We start from the raw sequence: 19,222 nt of genomic DNA, 5'->3' as shown, positions 1-19,222 counted from the left end.
AGGTAGGGCCGCAACTGGCGCACCAGGCGAACCTGGGCAAATGCCCCCCTGGTCACAGCTGAGAGATGGTGGTCAAAAGTTAGCTGTGGGTCCAGGAGGACTCCCAAGTTGCGGGCCCTTTCTGAGGGGTGTAAGTTTTGTCCCCCCAGCCTGAGTGATGGTATGTTGGTCAAATTTTTGGGAGGGAAACACAACAGCCACTCGGTCTTGTTTGGGTTGAGTATCAGCTTGTTTGCTCTCATCCAGTCTTTAACGGCTTCCAGACCCCGGTTCATCACGTCCACCGCTTCATTGAGTTGGCACGGGGCGGACAGATACAACTGTGTATCGTCCGCATATTGGTGGTATTTTATCCCGTGCCTTCGGATGATCTCGCCCAGCGGTTTCATGTAAATGTTAAATAGTTAACATGAAGTCCCACAGATAACCTAACTTTCTGCTATATAGGCCTATAAGGTAATAACTAGCATCTTGAATTGTGTCTTGGGCTAAAGTGATAACAGTTAGATAAGAGAAATCTGAGTCAGGGCCATAACTGTAATCTGAGAAAGTGTCTCAAACAAGTCTCTAGTTCACATGAAGATAAAAGGGGGCGGTTGGAGAAAGCATATATCAGACTTAGAAGATCTGTTAACCGTAACCTTGAAATCAGTATTAGCTTGCATGACTTTGGTTTCCTAATCAGATCTACCTTAAAGGGCTGGCAAACTGCATCTGGGGGAAAAACCTGGCAGCTCTCACAACAGTGATGTGATAATGGGCAACCCAAGGGGCACCCAGCACCACATGCCACTGTATTCCATTGCAGTTGTAACTTGGCCTTTAAAGCCAACAAGATGTAAAGTGCATTGTAGTAGTCCATCTAAGAAGCAACCAAGTCATGAGTTCCTGTGAGCAAGGCCTCCAGACCAGGAATGGGCACAATAGATGTACAAAGTATTTTTGTACAAAGGCTCCCCTAACAATGGCTGCCACTTCTTTGACTGAGGGCTGCAATTCCAGGAAGATCTGCAAATTGTTCATCAGCTCTGTCTAGGGAAGTGTTACCCTGTCAAGAGTCAAAGATAGCACACTGTCAGCCCATGATGGAGCAAAAACCCCAAAGCAACTCAGTCTTTCTAAGGTTGGTCAGAGCCACTTTTTCCCCATTGGTCAACATTGAAATTTTGCTGATAAATAGTTAGGGCCTGGTTGTGGAACATAATGTAGGCTTTTATAAGCTATTTCTCCATGTACAACCACCTTTCTTTTCACATTCAAATATTTCTGAAAAACGTGGCCATTATTCTTTGCCTGCCAAAAAAGTATACATAATGGGCTGTAAGAATAACCTTGGGGAAAGGAGATTTTTTAAAAAGGCAGAAATGTAATTTGAGAAAGCATCTCTGACTTGACCTTCCCTTATTCTCTTGAAGATAACAGGAGGAAGGAGCGTTTGTATTTGCAAGATTCTGTTACTGTAACACAATAAAAAAAGTTTTAGAATGCATGACTTTATTCTCCTCGTCTGATCGATCTTGAATTGCTGACAGCATGGGAGAGACTAAAGGAACAGATAGGGAAAGACAGATTTTGTGACTTCTTAAAGAAGTTGCTGAATAATTTGGAATTTTTAGATAATAGGAGCCATTTGCCCTGGCCTGTAGCTGGCAGCCTAGTGCCTAGACTGGGTGGGTAGCAGTCATTTTGGTTTACCTACTTACAGCTGCAATATTTTGCTTTTCCTTTCCCAGCAGAGAGTGGAGCAAACAGTTTCTTTTCAAACTTGAGTTTTTCCGCTGATTTAGTTTTGAGGAGAAAAGGGAAGTATGCCTGAGGGTAGATGTGGAGCAGGCTTTTCATTGCTACCAGTTCGGTAGCGGGAGTGTGTGCACACTTTGCTCGTACATGGCACTTCTGGGCATGCTCAGGACCTTCTGCGCATGCGTGATGATGTCAGCTTGGCCGCCACTACTGGTTTGGCAGAATCAGTAATGATGTCAGAGCTGCCACCATTGCCTGTTCGGCCAAACTGGTGTGAACAGACAGAATACCACCTCTGATGTGGAGGTAAAATAAAGTGAAACAGAAAGGCCTAAAAATAAAAGGATGTAAAGGATGTGATATAGACAAGGAAGGGAACAGAAGGTGAGAGAGCATTTTTTCGTGTTCTTGTGATCATAAACTGGATAACAAAGCTGAATTTATGTGACTGCTGCTTTTAAAAATTAGAAAATCGACCAACGCGATGTCTTTGTTATGTAACAATTTTCCTTTTCTACCTTGCTTTCTTGATTTCAAGCTCTTTATTTTGTTATGAATTGTAGGACAAGATTAATCAGTGTATCATATTGTTTTGCCCTTGCCACCATTACGAGATTTCTCCCTCTATCACAGAAGGTCTCAAATGTATCTCATTCCAGTATGGCAGACACAGAAGGTTGCACAGAAGGTCTCAAATGTATCCCATTCCAGTATGGAAGACACAAAAATATGAATCATAAGCATGGATCATTATGGAGCCCATTATATTTCAAGAGCTTTCCCCAGATCATCAGCAAATCACAAATTCATTTTCATGTCCATATTTTCTGTGAGTCCATAAGGTTCCATATACAAAGTCAGAAAGATGCATGTTTCAGTCCTGGTTTTGGACTGTGTTGTCACTGGCCAGGACAGGAGACTTGATTTTTCGGTGATTTGATCTGAGGTAGTTTTGAAGAAGTTGCCCAGCAAACCTAATGGACACATCAACAAAGGTAAATAGCATTTGAAAGAAGTGCTTCACAAGAGTTGAAAGCAGAAGTGAAGGAAGTAGGGCTTTTAAAAAACATTGTGTTATATTTTCAGCATTTTAAAGTTTCAACATTGATTAAGGTGGGCTGGTTTCTGTTATCGGAAATGGGGATAATAAGCTTTAACCTATTTAGTGAGTCTAGTAAACTAAAATTTCTGTTTGCTATTTTGTTTTCCTTTTAATTCAGGCAATTGCTGGATATTTTGATGTGCATTTTGAGAAAAATTGTAACAAACAAGTAAGTATTTCAAAGCTATAGGTTTAAAATTAATTGTAAAATATAGTTTATATGTTGGCAGCTTTTGGCAGCCTTAAGGTGTTTGGAAATAAGCCTATTTAGTGTTGCAAACATTTAACATGTATGGTTGTACAATGAATTAATGAAGCTTGTTATTTAGACTTGTACTTTATCATGGTTCTCTGAATTTTGTTATTGCAGATCCTGCTTTCAACTAGTCCCTGTTGTACCAAGACACACTGGAAACAAACAATGTTTTTTCTGGAAAAACCAATTTCTGTCGAAGAAGGTATATATTTTTGCCATGTCATTAGACTTTTCAGAACAAATTGGATGTTAATAAATCCACATTCATCTCAAAAGCTTAACCCTGTGCCATCACTATTTCCATTTTGCCTTTTGCTGTAGCATATGTGAAAGTTATTTTAATACTGATCCAGAATTTTTAAGACTCTAGATGGGAATATTCAGCCTATTAAGTGTGAATAGGATCAAATCTGGTTAGTAATAAAATGGGAGATTACCAGAAAATTGTAGGCTAGTTCGGAAAATTGAAATAACATCCTGGGAAGAAGATGATGACAAATCATTTCCTTATTATTGCCAAAAAAATTAAATGCCTTAATCCATCTAGGCACAAAAAGCAACTGGTTAACTTTTTTTTATAACTCTGCAACTTCAATTTATGCTTAGGAATTTATTTTTACATTATTATACAAACGTAAACTGGGAATGGGAAAAAGGCAAAGGGAAATGGACAAAGGAAAATGGACATATTTGCCCAAGTGTTGGCAAATACTTTGTTAACTTTTTCAGAACAGCTTTAAATTGTATGTGGGAGACAAACAGCATATACAGATAGTAGAGATAGGTATTACTGGTAGCTACATGCATGGCTAGTAATGGAGGGAGTACAAGGGAGACATTTGGAAATCCTCAACATGATATAGGAAAACTGTGACATTGTCAGGTTCCTCATTCACCTGTAAGAAACCATCTAACTATTTTTCCATGCATTTAAGACTTCTGGGCCTTGCAAATTACTTCTGGGCCTTGCAAATTACATACCAAGAGTCAACAATACTATTGACTACAATATTGGAAACTGCCTAGAGAACTGATTAGGTATTGGAAGAACAAACATAGTCCCAGTATTTTAAAAAGGCAATAGAGAGGCTCTAGGAAATGATAGTTAGTTGAATGCCTAGTAATATTGGTAGATCATCAAGTAGCATGCCTATAAACTGGAAAGGTATTGCTATAAAATGAAACCCATGAAAATAACATGGGTTTTTCAGAAACAAATTATTAAACTAGACTATCTTTTTTTATTTTAAAAGGAATTAATGGGGGTGGAGGGGATATATGGGAATGCTGTGAACATAGTATATCATAATCTCAATAAAGCATTTGACAAAATATCTGCTTTTACTCTTTAAGGACAAGATGGATGAATATGGGCCAGAGGGTAATGTGGCTCAGTAGATTTTTCAGTTGGTTGAAACAGCACACCTATTATTAAATGATTCTGTAGTGATTGAGTAGGATTCCCAAGATTCTGTCTTCAAACTAGTGCTTTTCTATAGCTTTATAAATAGCATGGAATAGAAGGCATGACAATCAATAGCAATAGCAATAGCAGTTAGACTTATATACCGCTTCATAGGGCTTTCAGCCCTCTCTAAGCGGTTTACAGAGTCAGCATATCGCCCCCACAGTCTGGGTCCTCATTTCACCCACCTCGGAAGGATGGAAGGCTGAGTCAACCTTGAGCCGGTGAGATTAGAACCGCTGAACTGCAGATAACAGTCAGTTGAAGTGGCCTTCAGTACTGCACCCTAACCACTGCACCACCTCGGCTCAGATTTGGAGATGCTATTAAACTTCAAGGGTTGGCTGGCATCATAGAGGACCAAAAAAATATCACAGAATGACCTCAAGAGGGTTAACTATTGGCCCAATTCCAAAAGGTTGATGTTCATTGATAACAATAATAAAGTTATTAATATGAAATATATAAGTACAGGATTAAAGAAACATGCTTTGGCAGCAGTGTATATGGGAAGTTGTTAGGAATACTAGTGAGGCACCAACTAAATAAGACAAACAATGTTACAGTAGCTAAAGAGGTTAGTGCCATTTTGGGTCATATTAATCAAAATACTATGCCCAGATCACAGAAGATAATACTTCAATTACTCTCTATACTGGTTAATCTGCACTTGGAGTAAATGCTTCGGAAAATCTGACCATTTTTCTTTGTCCATTTCCCTATCCCTTTTCCCCATCGGGGGTAGATTCAGAGAAATATCTTGATGGTAAAACTGCCACCAGCCAAGTTGTATGAGAAGCAATTAAAGAATGTAAAGATGTTTAGCTTGAAAAAGAGAAGTTGATGACACACATCATAGCAGTCTACAAATAACAAAAAGTTGTCATGCACAAGGGAGCATATATGTTCTCTTAAAACCACAAATCTAGTGTGTTGACACTAAAAGGAGATTTGAACTGAGTATCAGAAGGAGTTTCTGAACAGTCTGTCTAGATCAGTGGTGGATTTCCTACTGGAGGTTTACAAATGAGCTAGTGGCCATCTATTGGAATGGTTTAATAGACTTCCTGCAATTGCAGATGTTTGGACCACATGACCCAAACGGCCCCTTGTAATTTATAACATTCTGCAATTCTATGTAGAGAAGCTAATGGTTAATCAGATTTTTACCCAGTGTATGGCTAGGTAATACAGTTTGTTTGTGGCAGAAGAAAATACTATTTCTACATTATTTACAGTAATTACTCATTTGTTATATCTCCTTTAGGCAAACAAAAATAATTCAGACAACAAGGGGGTCATGTTTTCTGATTCTTTGTTTCCACAAACCAGTTATGACATTCATGTAATATGATTATACTATGCAGCTTTTCTGATTTGAAAGTTTTTGGTTTTGGCTAGGAAGGGCATCTGGTAAAATTATGAGACCATTTGACTGAAGTATTTTACAAGGGGCACTTCTGAAAATGTGTTGGCATAAGTAAAATATCTTTCCTCAATCTGCTTTTCTGTATCAATACCAATGTTAGTTTCATGCTATTCCTTTTTTCTAAGAGGTCAAGGCAATATGCGTTTCAAAATGTATATTTTGCATAGCTGATGATGCTTACTAGGAAGTGAGTTAAGAGCGAATGATACTCTGGAATGAGACAGTGGTATAGAATGAGATTCAACAGAACATTGCCACTGTATTTCATTTGTTCTCAATATTTTGCTACAGGGCTAAATCAATGAAGGAAGACCCATCTGATATTTCACAGACAAGTGAATCTACATTTTTCTTAAAGGGCATTTTTGTTAAAATCGGAATCTTAGATAACAAATGCACACCACCAATCTTGCACAGCTATTGCCTGAATATGCTGTAGTTTTATTTATACTAATTTATACTAAACTTGGCTAGTTTCCCCGCCTTAATATTGTGTGTATGTGTGTGTGTGTGTGTGTGTGTGCATACACAAACCCATATATAATATTCTGTATCTTCCGTGACATACTAGTTTTTCCACTTTCTGTCAGTGTGTATAAAGTACCTTATTTTTTGGAGTATAAGACGCACCGGGGTATAAGACGCACCAAGGTTTTGAAGAGGCAAATTAAAAAAAAAGTAGGTAGGTAGATAGAGGGATAGAGAGGGAGAGAAAGAAAGAGAAATACAGTAGGTAGGTAGAGAGAGTAGGTAGGTAGGTAAAGGGATATATATAGAGAAATATATATATATAGAGAGAAATACAGTAGGTAGGTAGTGAGAAAGAGTGTGTAGGCAGGTAGGTAGAGGGATAGAGAGAGAAATAGGGAGAAATACAGTAGAGAGAGAGAGAGAGAGATCACCTGCTGCCAATTACCTCCCAAAGACCTATTAGATCCCACAGACTAGGCCTCCTCCGAATTCCATCTGCCGGCCAATGTCGATTGGTGACCACTCGGAGGAGGGCCTTCTCTGTGGCTGCTCCGGCCCTCTGGAACGAGCTCCCCGTGGAGATCCGGACCCTCACCACCCTTCAGGCTTTCCGCAAAGCCGTTAAAACCTGGCTGTTCCGGCATGCCTGGGGCTGATGAGTTCCCATCCCCGCTCGAATTGTGTGGCTGTTGATTGTTTTTAAATTGTTTTTTGTATTTTGTTACTTGTCCTTTGTTTTTTTTGTTTTGTACTATCCCCCCTCCCCTTGGTTTGTTAGCCGCCCTGAGTCCCTTCGGGAATAGGGCAGCATACAAGTGAAATAAACCTTTAAACCTTTAAACCTTTAGATAAAGGAATAGAGAGACAGAGAAATACAGTAGGTAGATAGGAAGAGAGTGTGTGTAGGTAAGTAGGTAGGTAAGTGGTGGGATAGAGAGAGAGAGAAATACAGTTATGTTGTTATGTTATGTTTATTATACTTGTATGCCGCCCTATTCCCGAGGGACTCAGGGCGACTAACAAACAAGTGGGGAAGGGGGGAAATACAAAAAACGAACAAAAGGGGCAAAAACAAGATACAAGAAACAGATTAAAAGCTACACAACTATCGCAACAATTCAAGTGGGGCTGGGAACTCATCAGCCCCAGGCCTGCCGGAACAGCCAGGTCTTGACGGCTTTGCGGAAAGCCTGAAGGGTGGTGAGGTTCCGAATCTCCATGGGGAGATCGTTCCAGAGGGTCGGAACAGCCACAGAGAAGGCCCTCCCCCGGGGGGTCGACAGTCGACATTGGCTAGCTGATGGTATCCGGAGGAGGCCCAATCTGTGGGATCTGATTGGTCGTAAGGAGGTAATCAGCAGGAGGCGGTCTCTCAAGTACCCAGGTCCAATACCATGTAGGGCTTTAAAAATAATGACCCCGGGGAGGGCCTTGTAGGTAGAGTGTGTGTAGGTAGGTAGAGGGATAGAGTGAGAAATAGAAAGAGAGAGAGAGAAATACAGTAGATAGATAGGGAGAGAGAGAGAGTAGGTAGGTAGATAGAGGGATAGAGAGAGAGAAATAAATACAGTAGGTAGGGAGGAAGAGAGAGAAAGTGTGTAGGTAGGTAGAGGGATAGAGAGAGAAATAGAGAGAGAAATACAGTAGGTAGGTAGGGAGAGAGAGGTAGGAAGATGTTTCCAGGTGTATTTATCCATGTGCTGGAGAAGGAAATCGCTGACGAATCTTAAGACTTTGTTTCTGCTGGCACAGCACTTGATCAATGTAATTCCTCCTTCCGAAGAGACTGCCCGAAAAAAACCTTAAAGCTAAATTAAATTTGAGAATAGAAGAAATAAGCGGCAAAATTAAGCTACATTGGATTGCATTGGACAGTGTGTTATCTTTCTTTTTAAATGCTATTTTATGGATGGAATTTGCACAAAGCTTTTTAAAGTGAACGGATTAGTTTTTCTTCTACTACTTTTTTATTTTTGTAACCTAGGGATTAAAATTCTTTTTTTTCATTTCTATAAGAGTTTTTTCCTTTTTTCTATTTTGTTTCGTTTAAGAATTTTACTTTTTTAAAAACCTGTAATAGAAAAAAGATACAAAAGGAGTGCAAAGAGAACTGTAACATTAGAGGGAAAGGAAGCAACATTGCCATTTGGAGCCTGGAGGTTTGAGCCTTGGAAACATCGTTTCACTTCTCTTTTTGATCATTCCAACTTTGCGCTTTGTGACCTTGCAGCTTGTTTACAGAGAGTAATAAGAAGAGCATGGTGTGTTTATGCTGGTGTTCTTTTGAACCTTATTGCCAGCTGGAGAAAAGTGAAACAGGGTCTTATTGTGAGAGATTATAAATGAATTTGTGCTTAATCTAATAAAAGCCTTGAAAGCCAGAGTGGCAGTGTTTACCAGTTGGAAGAATGGCACAACATCAACATCAAAAAGAAACTTTAACATTGCAAGAGATAATGTTTGAAATTCAAAAATTATTAGAAGTATCAGGGAGAATTGAAGAAAAACTGGAAAATCTAGAGCATCTAACAGCAAAATATGATGGAGAATCTCAATTAGAAAAAGTAGAGGCTAGAGTCCTAAAAATTGAAGAGAAAAATGAGCACAAAGACAAGAAATTTGTTGACATCTACAGTGAATGGAGTGTGGTTGGAAATGCAGAGAGTTGAATATGGAAAGGGGAGCTAAATGGCCAGGAACTCTACCCCAGATGGCAAGGTACAGAAGAAGAAAAAAGAGAAGAATTGATGAATTTAAGGAGAGAAATCTTATCAGAAGCACCATTAATGACCAAAGATATGCTGATTAAAGAAACAGATGGAGGGTATCGAGATTGTATAAGAGATGCAATAAGCATTGAGCTGCGAAGAAAAGTCCGCACAAATATTATTAAGGGAATAATCAGAAGATTAATTCCACAAATGGCAAAAGACATAAGATTGCATTATTACTGGAAAGATACAGGTTGATATATGACAGCTTATAATAAAAAATTAGTTAAACTTAGTTAAATTTAGAGCATTATGTAAAAAATGAAGAGATAATGGATATGGTTAAATAAATAATTGACAATGATAATAATGTATACATATGTAATGGTTTGATAAGAATTAATTGGATATGAATGGTAAATGGTGACTATGAAAGGAAGATTAGAAATTTTGTTATAACATTAAAGCTAATAATAAAAAATTGGATTCAATCTAGTTAAACTTTGAGTATTAGATAAAAAAATGTTATGATAATGGACATAGTCAAATAAATGTTTGATGATAATGATAATTGTGTGTGTGTTTATGTGTGTATATGTATACACACACACACACACAAAAATAATATATGCTTAATAAAAGGAAATTGGATATAAATTGTAAACAGTGATTTGGAAAGGAGGACTAGAAACTTGGTTACTAAATATTATTGATTTTTATTTGGAATAGGTTATAAGGATTTAATGTTATTGGATGGATGATATTGGAAATAGCTAACAAAATGCCATTATGTGGTCATGCTTCAAACTTTGGAGTATTTTATACAAAAGGACGTTAAAACAATTGGTGTAGTTGGCAGGTATAGGATTTCCTGCCTAGGCAGGGGGTTGGACTAGAAGACCTCCAAGGTCCCTTCCAACTCTGCTATTGTATTGTAATTGTGGTCAAATGAATATTGAGGTATGATGATAGTAATATCTATAAATATATTTGATTTAAAATATATGATTTGATATGTATTATAGGTGATGACTGTGGAAGAGATGCACGAAAGCTTTTTGTAACCAATTGACACACTTTCTATAGTATGTAAAGAAAGAGAATTCTTTGTGTTGTAGTGGTGTTTATTCAAAAACAATAAAAAATAAAAAATGATGTATTCGATGTATAAGACGCATCCAGATTTTCAGCCTCCTTTTTGAGGAAAAAAGGTGTGTCTTATACTCTGAAAAATACGGTATCTTGATTTTGTTTTCCCAAAAAGCTTTATTTTTTTTATTGACATACTGAATTAAGCTGAAAAATAAAATCCTTATACCAGCAAATTCTATTAGCAATAAAATAAGCACAAGTGCATCTTTTATGTTTTTATGGTGCCTTGCCGTGTGGTTTTCTACACCAACTTTAAGATAGTGAAGAGCAACTGAGCAATCAAAATATTTTAAAGGGGGCATTTTACTGAAGGCTACTTCATCCTTGATAGTTTAATTCAGTTCAGTTATAGCAATAAAAGTGTGCACTCAATGATGTAAATATGTGTGTGGATAGTAAGGTTTATTTTGCCAGAAAATACGAAAATCATATATGAGATAGCCTTGTTTCTAGTCTATTGGTAATATTAGAATTTTTTAAATTAATTTCAATATATGCACTCAAAAACAGCCACTTTTAATTTAAAATTTAAAATCATAGAAACAAGGGGCACATTTAAGACCACTTTCCCAAACTGAATCTGAAACACAGAACATGCAAAGCAGGTAACTTAAGCATATGGCTTACTAGTGATGAGCCAGTTTACATGTTGTGTGGTCCTAGACACGGTGTATTTATACTTGCTGTTTCTGGAAGCTTACTGCTACTAATCTCATTAGTTTATGAACAATTTCCCATCTTGCAGTTGAGCAATATAATTACTTTTAGCCCTTAGCTGCCGTAAAGATCTTGCAGTATATCTGTTTGTAACATTTCTATTGAAGTAAAAAGCCAACTCTGACGATTGCTATAATGTGCTCAGCCGTAGAGCCAGGCCTCCAAGGGATTAAAAAACACATAGTAATTATAATTGCATGCTTCTCTGGAAGATCTGTTAAAGGCAAATCAGACTTGATTTTCTCTGCTGGAAGAGTGTCAGTTCCATAGGAACAGGGTAATGAATTCAGGCTGGATCAAACTAAAGCGTGACTTGTCTCTCGCCTGCTTCTTCCTGAGCAGAGGTGATGCAGCTCAGCCTTGGAAGGCATCCTCTCTACTGTGTAGAGCAGCAAAGCTGTTGAGAGCACATCAGTCATTTTATTTCCCCATGGCGTTGATTAATTGGCCTGATCTTCTTCCCTGTCCTGATTGTCCTGCCATTGCTTTAGTTCGGGAACAGAAACAGCGGCGCACCAAAGGAGATTTAATGTAGCCAATTGGGGCGAGAAATAAATACATTTATTTAATAATACTAGAGGAAAAACTAGTAATGTTTCTTAACAATAAAGATTTGCATTCCTTTCAACCTGTGCTATCCTTCCACTGTAGACGTTGGGGCAAGATGCTGTAAGGAGGAAGGATTTAAATCAGCAAATTATATCTGTTTGCTTGGCAGAAAGACACTTGGTTATACGACTTAAAATCTTTGTATTTATATTTTGTTTCTATAGGTGAAGAACTGAAAGGAAGGATAACAATACACAGAAACCGAAAAGATCTCCGTGCCCTCATTGTAACACTTTCAATTAAAAATGTGAAACAAACATACAGTCTACAGTAAACATTGCCCCACAATCAGCTTGAGAAGCTCATTTCAATTACCAGATGTTTGTTTTTGAAGCAGAAAAACCTGGATAAAATATTAAATTAATTTGGTTCTACTTCCAAGAACTTTTGTTTTTCTCGACATATAGCTGGTTTTTTTTCTGGACATATGAAACAACTGACTGTTCTTTGCAATCAGCTCATGCTGTCCTAAAAAATTATTTCACCTTGTGTGGGAAACTATTAGTAGATTATGGAGATTCTGTCATCCAGCTCATGGTTGTCCCAAAGGTAACCTTTTCAAGACGATACTGGACTTTCTGGTTTTTCTTTGAAGACATTTCACTTCTCATCCAAGAAGCTTCACTCGTCAAAGAAAAACCAGAGAGTCCAGTTGCCTCTTGAAAAAGTTACCTTTTGGACATTAGTAGAGTACCAGTCCTCTGCCAATCTCTGAATGTTCTGTAAATGTAAGAATGTATTGCCATAGAAATACAGTGCAGATATACATCTAGAAGCGCCATCACTTGTACAGTTGCTATTATTTTTTGGAAGAGTTCATATTATTACATGGGACCCAGAATTTATTTCTACAATGATGCAATCTCCTGGAGTTTTCTTTAAGAGTAGGGGACCCCTGCAGGGACCCCTGCAGGCCACCTTATCACCACTTCCACTCTTCCGAAGAGTCTTCAGAACAGATTTTTGAAAATCTTTAGGATCTCCTGGTAGCTGGATTCCTCCTCTCGTTCAAAATCTTTAACTTTGCAAGCATCAAAATCTTTTAACTTTGCAAGAATCAAAAGTCTTTTATGTCTGCAGGAAGCAAGGCCTAGTTTCAAGATCATCATAAAAATATTGAAGACATGCAAATAGAGCTATGTGGATACCAGACCATTTGGATTGCACAATGCATAGCAAGAATTATGCTTTTGCACACATTATTTTTATAAACATAGTTTCAAACTAAATTCATTTCTTGGTCTTTGGATTTCAAATGTACCTATGATATTACATTGTAATATTTTTCAAATATTAAAATGGAATACAAAAATTTGCTGTTATTAAAATCACCATTCACTTGAGTCTCATATTTATCTAGAGGACATTCCAGATTGCTAACAAGGCACAGGCTGTGGCCAAGGGACCAGTATATTGGCCACATCTGGAACAAAAGGATCTGGTGCCAGGGTAGACTACTGCAATGGACCCCATATGGGGCTGCTTTTGTGAACTATTTAGTAATGACAACAGATGCAAAATGCAGCTGTCTACATGCTGGCATGTAAGGATTGCATTAGCCTTGTTACACCAATGTATTGGATGTTGCAGCAGTTGCCAATAGATTTATGGTTACAATCCTATATTTTTGGTTCTGTTTTTAAAAGTCTTATATGGCTTGATTCTTAGCTACCTTTAGAATCACCATCTCCAGGTACACCAGTGCAATCATTGAAGTTGGGGTGGTAATTTATCTCCAAATGGGTGGGTTGAATCAATATGGGCCAACCAAAGAATTATGGAATAGCATCCCTCAGAGACTAGGCTTTGATTTTCTGCAAAGCAGTAATACCTGAATTCTGTAGGGTCTTGGGACTTCAGGCTATCTTATGATAGAGCCCATGATTGGTGTATTAAAGCATAATACCACTTTTTAAACCACTTTTTATTTTTTTATGGATGATCCCAGTTAATAGACATATTCTTGGAGAAAGTACACATTGGTAAACTTCAAAGAACTGATATAATCATTAACCTACAGTCAATTTCTGCAATAATTGAGATTTACCATTACTGTGACTTGTAAGAGGAATGTTCTAATACACTTTAAAAGTCTTTTTTTAAATTCATAATTGGATTGAAGCCTAAAAAAAGGAAGTGGACAGAAATCTTAGTGGCTTGGAAAGCTTTTCTAAGGAGGGTGAATGGAAGAAAAATGTGCCAAAGCAATGAAAGGAGATTCCCTCAAAATAAAATATTGGCCTTCCTCCCCAGCCAAGTTTCTATTAGAAAAAAGCATCCAGGAAATCATTTTTTTTAAATTAGAACCAACCATCATTGGAATAGATATGCAGGAATCTTCAAGTGACTAGCCTCTTGGGACATTCAGCCTCCCCTCCATAAGAATTTCTTCTTAGTTTCATAGATCATTTTTTACTAGTCTGGCACCATTAAGCACATTAACTTTGACTTTGCCTTATGTCGAATGTTTTGCAATAAAAAGCTTTAAAGATTGAAATTTACTTCATTGTCTGATGGGATTATAATGTGGTGCTTGACTCTTTCTCTTATCTCTCAATGTTTGCTTTCATGATGGAAAGGCTGGCTGAACTTTTGCACAACTCTGTTTACTTAATAAAAGGGCTGGAAGGGATTTGTTAGCTACTATTAACAGATTGCAGAGTGTTCAGTGAAGTAGTTAAGAGACAAGGCTAGAATCCAAGAGACCTTAAATAAAGGCATAAAGTCAGTTGGGTAACCTTGGGCCAGTCCCTCTCTCTCTGTCCTAAGACGAAGAGGGAAATGGCAAACAAATTCTAAACTCTTACCAAGAAAACTGCATGAATTTGTCCAGGTAGTCACCAAGAGCCAACTGATTTGAATCCCACATAGCAATAGCATTTAGACTTATATATCGCTTCATAGTGCTTTACAGCCTTCTCTAAGTGGTTTACAGATTCAGCATATTTCCTCCAATAATCTGGGTCCTCATTTTACCCACCTTGGAAGGGTGGAAGGCTGAGTCAACCTTGAGCCTGGTGAGATTCGAACTGCCAATTTGCAAGCAGATGGCAGTCAGCAGAAGTAGCCTGCAGTACTAACTTCTAACCACTGCACCACCACAGCTCTTCTATATGTAACAGACTATCCTGCGTGACAATATGATTTTGCCTGACTCGTCACAAACTCATCACATGAGATCTCCAATCACTGATGTACAGGAAAGATAACTAGGCATAGTTGTTCAGATTTTCATTTCTAAGCTCTCAAGAATCTGAACTGTTAAAAATAATCACTGTGAAAAGTACAAATTGTTTTGGCACTTTGGCATTAATTGGTCAGCACTTTTAAAAGTTGGCAAGTTTTGACTATCAATGAGCTATTTATTGATAAAGATACCTTTTTACCTCAGTTTTTTTTAAATAAAGTGGTCATTAAAACATTGAGAAAAAAATTCCAAAGAACAACAAATGCATTATTTGGAAGTATACAAAAATAATTTTCAATGTAAAGAAGAGAGACATAAATTTAAATATTCATATGGGGTATTTCCCTCCACGCAGATATTTTAGTCGGAGTGGTTGTCACATAACAATTAGACATATTTACAAATTGAATGAATAAAACATTAGAAATTATTTTGCTACTATAGTTTAATGACACCACATGTTAATAAAATATGTTTAATTAAACATTTTTCAAACTTTGTGGTTATATATATTTTGTTACACTTTTGATTTCCATTATTCAAGGAGATAAATTTTCTCACTTTTTTGTTATAGTAATTGCATTAATGCTTTGTATTGTGCCATTTTATATGCCTTGATAAGAATGGATGCTAGAAATATTAATGACCATGATGTACTCTTTTTTCAGTTTTCCCAAAAAATCTTTATCCAAAATGAATAAATGGCTACTGCCACTGAATTGGTATGTACCAATTTGATTGTTACCCTTCCAATGCAATCTAGAAAGACTTTGATTAGTATAGAACAATTTTAGGACAGTGTACTACTATGAAAGAACTATTGTTATCGTCAATTTTTTTTATAACTTGCTGAAATAAAAGGAATGTTATAAAGAATTCTAATATGTTTTATTTAATTCAAATCCAAAATTCTTTTTATTAAAAAAAAACTTCTGAGAAATATTGTTTTACTTTCTATACAAATTTCTTAACTATAATTGGAAATTACTTACCTGCATTTTATTTTATTTTTCACAACAAATACATAAAAGGAGTATTTCTTATGCCCCAGAGTTGGTTTGTCAAGAGGCACCCTTAATATCTGATGATCAAATATTAATACACTATTAACAATTGCTTTCTAATATCCTTGTGCCCACATTTTTCTTGTTCTTTTCCAATAAGTGCATGCCTAAATAATTGTTGTTTAATACATAGTTACTAGTGAAATTTAATATTTAAAAATCTAAACCGTTATATCACTAAATAGTTTGTTAATGGGGCAAAACTACATGGGCTATTAAAGCTGAGAGTTGTAATTAGCTTATGTAACTACTCTTTGTGCATAGTATTTTATATTGAATTATTTTAGTTATACTTTTAAAGCAATTTCGCATTGGAACTAATTTGAACATTCTATTCCTTGATTAATGGTTTCAGTGGTTTTTAAGGACTGAGGGCTTGTTATAGGGAGATAAATCTATCTGAGGCAACATTGAAGGTTTAAGAATTCACTCTGAATGACAAATACTTCAATGTTCTTCATAGAGTATGTCCTATCAAATCAAATTATTATTTAAATAAATATTGAAATCTTATAATATCACCATGTCATGAAAACATAGCATGCAAGAACTTAACAATGGATGAGAATGGGTTTTTTTCCAAATACAGAAAGATTATTTATTTATTTCTATTTATTTTGATATTATGACTTCATTATTTTTTTAAATATCTTAACAAACACATGTAATATCTCTTTTTCCTCCTACTTTCCTCATAACAAGTACATTATGAGGTGAGTTGGGCTGAAGGAGAGTGACAGGCCCTAGTTTATCCAGCTGGCTTTCATGCTGAAGGCATAATTTAGTTTTTAGCTTAGCTTCACCACTTAGATCCAACTGATTCTTCTATTATACAGAAGATAACCAAGAGAACATTGAAATATCCCATATCACTCCAATGTGTATGAAATGTTAGCTTTAAATTTCAGGAAGACAGATTTCCAATTAATTTGAAATACCTACCAGTAATGTTAATACCAGTTCCACTTCAAAATCCATTCAGAGATATTGCCAGTTTCCCTTCACTGTGTAGGCTTGGGAAGGGACTTTGGACTTAATGACTAATTCAGCCCTTTCCAAGTCTATGATTTTAAATAATGCTCAACCATTTTTCTTGCTATTTCACTGAAGAGCTAGTAGACAGTGTTTATGAAACCCATACATAGTAAGTTTATATGAAGTATAATTTCATTGTGTGAAGCTATATATTAAAATTTACAAGCATCAACACAAGACATTTAAGACCAAATAAAGTGTATTATGTTCAGCCAAAAAACACACGCAAATCTGTGTCACAGTAGAAAAAGTGCAACAATAGCTACTTTCTTGATCAAGAACTGTGATCATATGTTTATTTTTAAATGGGAATTTTTGTTGAAGATAATATGTGCTATGAACTGAAACACTAATAGTGGGCCACACTATTGCAAGATAATGGATTTTGCCAATTGAAAGCTACAGTACATTGTGAAAACTTGTTTACAGCTAAACAAGTAAGACATTTCTTACTTTGTAGTAGCAGTGGAATCACATCTCCTTATAACAACTAAGAGCTAATACCATGAAATAATCATAGCATTGCTTAGAACATTCCAATGGCCAATGGATAACCAAAGCAATATCTGCTTCACTTAATGGGGACCAATACAATTATAGAGAAATAAAAGTTAGTCAACAAGTTAATTTGATTTTCCACTTGGGTACGACTCAGACTCCCATGAAAATGTGGAAGAAAACTCTAGAGAAAGAAATAACATTGGCATACTCAGAAAACTACCTAATAAATGCCAACTTGGCTTTCACCCTCTTATTTGACTGAACCAACATTATTCAAACTTTAGGAGGCATTTGAATAATTGTATGCTACTGTGTGGCTATATATATGGAACTTATTTGCAATACCCTTCATTTTTATTGACTAACAAGATACTATCAAACATGAAAATGTTTTGTGTATTGTTTGGCATAATTTGCCATTTCAAGCTGGCAAACAGGAGAGAGAAAGATTAATTTACTGCAACTTTGGTGAATCTAGTGCTGTACAGATGTGTTGAAAGAACTGTTCCCAAATCCCCAAGTCAACATTTCCAACAGCCATTCCAACCGGGAAATTTTGGGAAGTGTGGTCCAAATACACCAGGTTGAGACAGATTACACTTGATTACCAGTTTGAGAAGTTGATACCTGCTGGTTGCTGGCTTGTTGCTCTATAGAGAGTGTCTGTTTTTTACTGCTATCCCAAAATGGACTAGCAACAAGAAGTCACCTTATCCAAAATGCAATGGTACATATTTATTTACCTAATTTACTTGGTTTCTTGCCTTTCTCTCCACTGCAGTTTCTTGGTCTTCTAAGATTATAGCAATGTTATTTTTTTATGGATAGAAAGTGGATACACAAGAACATTAATGCACATGATATTTTTATATGAAGCAGATCATATTTGAGTCTCATAAATATTCAACTACATTTGGTAAAACACCGTTTCTAGTATATACCGTACAATTGGGTTCTATTAAACTTCTTGATTAGCTCTAAGACCTGATAATAAACAAGCCAGCTAGGATATATCCTCCTAATAGAATTACCCTTTATCTCATTATTGGACCGCCTTGACCCACTGTCCACTCAGCTAGAAAATTGGATTGAGAGAGGGCATATGGTGGAACTCCATGAATCAGAAACTCTTTCAAAGCTCTGCATCCCCATGTTAATAAATGTTTCAGCTCTTCAAAAAAAGCAGAATAAAACAAAACTAGTAACATACGGTAAAAAGAGGAAAAGAAAAAAATAGCTTTAAGGCATTCATAACTCTTGATTTTTCCATTGCGGTGTGGGTCACTACACCACAATGGAAATTGTAGAACTTGCGTTCTACAATTCTGAGATAGATGTACCATTTATATTTTAAATAGCTTTAAAAAGCTTCAGGTTTTTTCCCCTGACATTTGTCTGTTTCAAACCTAGCCATAATGTCAAAAACATTTCTATATTTACAGTTCTAGCCTAATCCACTAAGGCTTGGAAGGAATAATAGCATGTTGATAATATATTCATTTTTATGTTCTAAAACTGGCTCCAAATTAAGTTGTGCCCAGTGGTTGTAAGATTGAAGTCCACATATCTGGAAGACTTCAGATTGGGAAGACTTAGCTCGAAGTTTTAAAAATGATTGATTCTTCCTATTTTATTTGATTATAAAAGATCAAATAATCTTATTAGAAATATTACTATTTATCTAATTGTTTTGGCTGTTAAGCCTTAACAATAGATACAAAGGTGGAAAATACTTTTTTACTATTTTAAAACATTGGTTAAAGTTATTAAACAACATTTC

At 36.3% G+C, this 19,222-nt stretch overlaps 1 protein-coding gene across 1 annotated transcript in view; it reads left to right on the top strand.

Moving 5' to 3' along the window:
- Positions 1–12,029, top strand: part of PRMT3 (protein arginine methyltransferase 3) — a 74,319-nt gene extending 62,290 nt beyond the window's left edge. The window contains 3 exon segments of the mRNA XM_032224926.1: positions 2,964–3,014; positions 3,216–3,303; positions 11,820–12,029. Coding sequence (XP_032080817.1) covers positions 2,964–3,014; positions 3,216–3,303; positions 11,820–11,929 — 249 coding nt within the window. The 3' untranslated portion in view covers positions 11,930–12,029.
- The last annotated feature ends 7,193 nt before the right edge of the window (positions 12,030–19,222 follow it).

This window comes from Thamnophis elegans, chromosome 1, assembly GCF_009769535.1.
Source record: "Thamnophis elegans isolate rThaEle1 chromosome 1, rThaEle1.pri, whole genome shotgun sequence".
Classification (NCBI taxonomy): Eukaryota; Metazoa; Chordata; class Lepidosauria; order Squamata; family Colubridae; genus Thamnophis; species Thamnophis elegans.
Note: the sequence above shows the minus strand (reverse complement) of the source record. Positions and strands in the feature narration are given on the sequence as shown.